The sequence below is a fragment of the Paramormyrops kingsleyae genome, chromosome 3, assembly GCF_048594095.1.
Source record: "Paramormyrops kingsleyae isolate MSU_618 chromosome 3, PKINGS_0.4, whole genome shotgun sequence".
NCBI classification, from domain to species: Eukaryota; Metazoa; Chordata; class Actinopteri; order Osteoglossiformes; family Mormyridae; genus Paramormyrops; species Paramormyrops kingsleyae.
In genome coordinates this window covers 20408503-20414512 of record NC_132799.1, presented here as the reverse complement: position 1 = coordinate 20414512, position 6010 = coordinate 20408503, and the positions used below count along the sequence as shown (strand labels likewise).

The 6010-nt window shown below is 49.4% G+C and overlaps 1 protein-coding gene across 1 annotated transcript in view; it reads right to left on the bottom strand.

Moving 5' to 3' along the window:
- Window positions 1–150: 150 nt before the first annotated feature.
- Window positions 151–6010, bottom strand: part of shld2 (shieldin complex subunit 2) — a 10675-nt gene continuing 4815 nt past the window's right edge. Inside the window, exons 2-9 of the mRNA XM_023803395.1 lie at window positions 3691–4879; window positions 3369–3476; window positions 2738–2932; window positions 2485–2631; window positions 1935–2141; window positions 1363–1600; window positions 704–819; window positions 151–553 (exon numbers count right to left, since the gene is read on the bottom strand). Coding sequence (XP_023659163.1) covers window positions 381–553; window positions 704–819; window positions 1363–1600; window positions 1935–2141; window positions 2485–2631; window positions 2738–2932; window positions 3369–3476; window positions 3691–4807 — 2301 coding nt within the window. The 5' untranslated portion in view covers window positions 4808–4879 and the 3' untranslated portion in view covers window positions 151–380. The remainder of the gene's footprint in view (window positions 554–703; window positions 820–1362; window positions 1601–1934; window positions 2142–2484; window positions 2632–2737; window positions 2933–3368; window positions 3477–3690; window positions 4880–6010) is intronic.

Sequence of the window (6010 nt, the reverse complement as noted above, 5' to 3'; positions counted from 1 at the left end):
ATACGTAAAAGTTCTTCAAATGGAAATGTCTTTGAAGTACTCCGTAAATAAAGTTCTTCCATTTTTCACGTTCATCTTGAGAAATACAATCTAGTACTGAAGGAGATATTACATGTTAAAATAATTACAGTGTGTATTCTATTCACCAAATTAGTAAGGAATTATTATTTATTAGTCAAAGTAGAAGTAAAAAAAAGTAAAAAATATGGAATCAGAATCCCAATACAATCGCAAAAAATTAAATATTAAATAAAAGGGGATTATTAGACAACATATAAATGAAAGCAAACAGTCACAGCGAGTCACAGTGAGTCACAGCGAGCCTGGAGCCAATACCAGGTGGGACTGGGTACATGAAATGCAGGATAATAAAAACATCATCAACGCTGCAGGGTGAAATCCAGCAGGAGGAGGTCGTGGGCAGTGGGGATGCTGTTCTCATCACACTGGAAGTGGCTGTAGATAGTCAGGGATGCGGTGCAGTGGGGATCGGAGAGCAGAGAGCAGAGTGTCTCAGCCACCACCTGGACAAATGTTCTGTCTGAGGCAGGAGCTGTGGAATGGAGGAGCTGGTTAGACAGGGACACCCATTCTACCACCACACTAAAATCCGACATACTAGCTGGATTACTGACACTAGTCCCCAGTAGTGAAATGTCAGGCGGACACAGAGCAAAGAAGTGAATGACCAAGGGGCGCTCACCCACGGCCTTGTTCAGCTTCTCTGGGGGAACATCCTGCAAAATCTTCTGCACCAGTACAGAGGGCACCTGGATGCCGACCTCTCTCTCCCCCTCCCTCACAGTCATATGGGCAGGCCTGGGTATAGAGATGGATAGGCATATACAGGGCGCAGGAGAGAGACATGGGAGGGCACAGATAGAGGGCAGGACAGGAGAGAGACACGGGAGGGCACAGACAGAGGGCAGGACAGGAGAAAGACACGGGAGGGCACAGATAGAGGGCAGGACAGGAGAAAGACACGGGAGGGCACAGATAGAGGGCAGGAGAGAGGCACAGGAGGGCACAGACAGAGGGCAGGACAGGAGAAAGACACAGGAGGGTACAGACAGAGGGCAGGAGAGAAACACGGCAGGGCACAGATAGAGGGCAGGAGAGAGACACGGGAGGGCACAGATAGAGGGCAGGAGAGAGACACGGGAGGGCACAGATGGGGGGTAGGACAGAGAGATGTGGCAGGACATATAGAGGATTGGAGGGTTATGATGAAGTTATTATTAAAGTAAGCCCTCAGTGATCCCCTTTATCATCAAAGTCAATAGCAAATCATGGTTACTGGTTTCAGTTTGAGTATATTTTCAGGTAATATCACATATGGCACAGCAGGTGGTGCCAGCTAACCTATAGTAGCGGCGAACGGCAGTGTGGGGAAGGCATGGGTAACAGGACCGGTAGATCCCATTGGCATCAGTGGCCAGCTCAGAGCCACACTGCCCACAGCCGGTGAAGGTCACGTCCCCAGAGAGCGCTAACAAAATCCCCTCCAACGGCGTGTCCCCATTCAGTACTGGTGAGGCATCTTGGGAGGAGCTGCTTTGGAACTGGAAGCTCGTGATGTGACACCTCAGCTCCACGTCACCTGTCAGGCAGGAGGCCAGCCACCCATCAGGTCCTTGTGTGTAACCAGAGTCTCTCTACCGGAGCCTTTCTCCTGCTGTACCTCAGCATCAATTACGTCGGGCAAGGAGGGGGGGGGTGGTGATTTTACTGCCCCTGTGCTTGGCTCCAAGAATGGATTAGGGTTACCGACTTTCGACAGACATGCAGGCTGCTACAAGTGAGTATTTGCAGCATATATGACTGTTTGGTGCCAAGAAACTGTGACAAGCTCATGTTTGGTATTAAATTACACTGGAGCCTGCCAAAGAAGTGCCCTCATTCCAGACCCACGGGGCACATCAGTAGGCACTCACCTGTGTATTTCTGCGACAGAAGAGTCTGCAGGTCTATCTCAAAGCTGGCCAGGCCCAGATATGGCTGGATTGCACTACAGAACATTGTTGCCTTTTTATCGCCAGGAAAGAGAGGTTTGCAGGCACCCCAGGGTGTGGAGTGCAGGTCCAGATGGCCAGATATGTTGTTCTGTTTCACCAAAAGAACTCGGAAATCCCAGACTGCGTCTGGAAATGTCACAGCGAGTCACAACTGATCACATGACTCAGTATCCTGTATCACATGATTCAGTATCCTGTATCACATGATTCAGTATCCTGTTTCCCTCTTTTATATACAATACAAATACAAGCATGCAATGCAGATGCAAATATTCCTCAATCCATCCTGTAGAGCAGCACCTAGCAATGAGACGGGACTATAGTATACCCCCTATTTATAATTTCAGGAGTGGTTAGTGAGATGAATCAGGAAAGAATGACAACCACCCAAGATGACCTTCTTAAATCTGTTTCAGCAGAGCTGCTGGAAACCTAGTGCTGCTGCCCCTTAACTATGTCCCAGTGTCACCTTTGTTCCTTTGGATACGGTTTAGCCAGGTCATCGCGGCTCCCCATAGCACCAACTCCCCCTGCTGGCCATCTCCTTGCTCTACAGTCAGCGTAGCCTTCTGCACAGCTCCTGTCCGAGAGAAGCTCGCCGCCTCTGTGCGCCAAACTGAAGAGACAGTGGGTGACACGGCTGCCCTCCCTAATGCCTGTCTAAAGTGTGTACCTAAAGTGTGAATTAGTAGTGGCCATACTACTCAGTGTAATGGGCGTACCTTTGAACAGAGAGCTACTGATTACTCTCAGCACAGCGTGGACCAGTGTGTCTGGCTTCAGGGCCCTGAGGCGGGCATAAGGGATGTCCTGAGGGTCCTGGGGGACTCGGGCTGGGAGGGTCATCAGGGGGCGGTACTTCTCCCGCATGTGGGAGCAGAGCTCATCCAGAGTGTACTGACTGACACCCCACGGGGCTAAACGATGCAGAGACAAGCGTCACCGGTGCACTTGTGTCAGCCACACAGTGATGTCTAAAGCACAGAGTGAAAACTAACAAGATCAGGAACTTTAAAGGGGCCTAGGTGAGAATAAAAGCAGTGGAATTAGGAAGATCTGAGTCTGCGGTCTGGATCTACATCCCGTATGTTAGGCGTTATTTTCACATGGGTGAACTTAAAGATCATTTTCCATCATGAAAATTAAGTGCTCAATAAAAATTCTCTAGTGGTCTGAGACAGGCAGTCAATTTAACATTAAACACTAATTAATCACTGTCATCCATTTAAATTCCGTTTAAAATAAAGGCAGATTGAGTATGTATGTGTAAAGTAGAACAATTTCTGACATCACAAAGGAGCTGTAGAAAATTTGTGGAGACTTCACTCCTCACAAGGTGCCCAAAGACCGCACCTGGTGGCTGGTGGTCGCAAGTGAGCTGGCCCAGGTTAAGCAGCCTGCTGGAGCGTGTGGACTGCAGGACCACCTCCCCCCTCCACTTATCTTCATGGATGGTCACGCCTGCCGGGACAAACAGCAGTCTGACAGCGTTAGCACTGGTAATAATGCCCCTTCACTGGACAGGCAACATGAAACTAGTATCAACCCATCAAATCATCCACAAAGGAGAACCCATCTGAAGCAATACTGAAGCTGTTTTTATTAATGGAATAATATGCAGCAACACGTTGATGATGCGCTGATTAGGGACTGGTGAAAAGGTACCAGTTTATACCTGTAATCAGCAGCAGATCGCCTGGGTTCACGGTCAGGGCCCAGAATGCTGCAGATCTCCATAACACCACCTTCATCTCCACACCTGATTGGTCAGTGACCACAATGGTTGCCAGGGGAACCGTGGACCCTGCCCAGGCCCCTGACTTCACCTTAACCTCCTTCAGGTGACATGGGTACAGTACAACACCCAGGATGGAGCAAGGCGTTCTCCTGGTCACACAGTAGGCCAGGAGTGTGGTGGAGTCACAAGAGTTCATTCGCAGGCTCCTGTGTGATGACCCTGGCTGCTCCTGTATCCTTGCCCCACTCGGGGATGCTCTGCTCTTCTTGGAGGCTGGGGACACTGGAGAACGCTGACCTGAGAAGCTCACTGCGGCATCTGCGGCAGCGGGCTGTGCGTGGCCCGTTGCATCTGTAACTTCCCCTGTGGTTTTTGAAGGGGAGCTCTGGGAGCAGAGGATGCCGTCAGGTGTGGCCTCCAGTCCCAAGCCACCTTCTTCCTGTCTACTACTCAGAGTACTGAGGAGCTCCTGTGACCCCTTGTCAGTGCCCGGTCCCCCTATCTCACTCTCGCCACCTGCTGGGCTGTACAGCTCTGGGCTACTCTCTGGGCTTGTGGGTGGCCTCTCTGCCACTTCTTCTTTCTGCCCTGTTCCCAGTTTCCCTCTCAGCATAAGCACCTGGCTGATGGTCCAGACACTCAAGTACTCTGTCCCTGCAGACACTGAGCCACTGGGCCTCGCCCCCGCCTGGCCTGGACCATGCTCAGGGAAGCTGCTGTCCAAGTAATCACGGACTGCGCTGGGGCATAAGCCCTGCCCCTCGTGGTCTGCCCATTTTATTTGTGAGAGTGCAATGACTCTCTTTGAGGTGCTTCTGTCCGGGGGGTCGATGTTCAGTCGTCCTAATCCCTCATTAGTGAGCGTAACAGGATCCACCCCACCCTGCCCCCCTAGAATGCCGCCAGACTCATGTTGCCTGGGCTGCAGTCTCCCCCCTTCTAAACGGAGGTTCACAGTCCTCCATGGGCCTCGGTCTGGGTCGGGACCAGGCACGTCATCGAGAGACGGACCCGGGGCACCCAAGAAAACGTGGATAGTCGGCGCATCTGCCATGCTGTCATCACACTCCGTTGAAAGTCAAACAGGTATGAAGATGCTCTCGTGATGGAGTTCCAACTCAGCCACCTAAAACAAAAAATTCCAGTTCATTCCCAGCACTATCCACAATATAGCTGTGACATAAAGGAACAGTTGCTGAAGACATTGGCCCTGACAACCTGCTCCACAGACTTCAGTCATAGACTCAGGAGATCCATCCACACACAAAAGCACCGGGCAAACTTGTCAAAGTAATGGCTTCCTGTCCAGTAATCATAAGACAAGATAAACATTACTGATCCAGAAGAAAATTAAAGTACAGACAAACAAGCACATAGTGAGCATAGAATTGATTTTGTCAACCCCAGACATACCAGCAAGGGCGTTAACCAGTTAGAAATATTCAGCTCTTTGGTAACCTGGAGCATCATGGAAATTCCCAAAAGTCCAAAACCCAAAATATCTGCAGACAGGGGAGTAGCTAGACATTCTGTGCCCCCTGACTGAATGTCACCTTGGGCCCCCCAACCTCCATTTTATAATTATACATTTTTACGTATTTAAAGGCCCTTGGAAAGTGCTAGGCCCCCTGAATCTGTCAGGGTATCCATGTCCCACCAACCCCCCTACCTGCAGGAATTTCCCTGACCTGATGAAGATTCTTTAAACTTTTGCTGTTTAAGGTGAAGTAACTGCGGATGGTTGCTCTTATGTAACTTCTCATAAAACATGATAAACAGCCGTATGCTAAATTGACCAGCAGATGTCACTGTTTCACAAAAACCTCGAATCTTCCTCCGGGAAACTCTAGAGTTGGCTGTATGGTGACGTCATTGACATGGGGCACCCCTCCACAAGACAGCAGCTGAGCTAACAGTTACAGCAGGGTAGGAGGGCATTCCTGGTGTGAATTACAGCCACAGCCCAAGCCATTCGTGTTTTCCTTTATGGTAGCAATTGTATGTATACATACGTCAAACATTTAAATACTGTGTGATGGATACCAAAAACAAAGTTTGTGAGTTATTGCTTTCATGTAACACAACAAGAAATTTTTACTAATACATATTGAGCTTAAGTATGCAGGTCAAGGCAAATAGAGAGGGATTTGAACCAACACCCGCTTCTCCATCAAGTGACACTTATTGGGACTAGATAAGATCTAAGGGTTTGTGGTAATGTTATGAAGAAGTTTCACATGTGAGGAAACGCACTGCA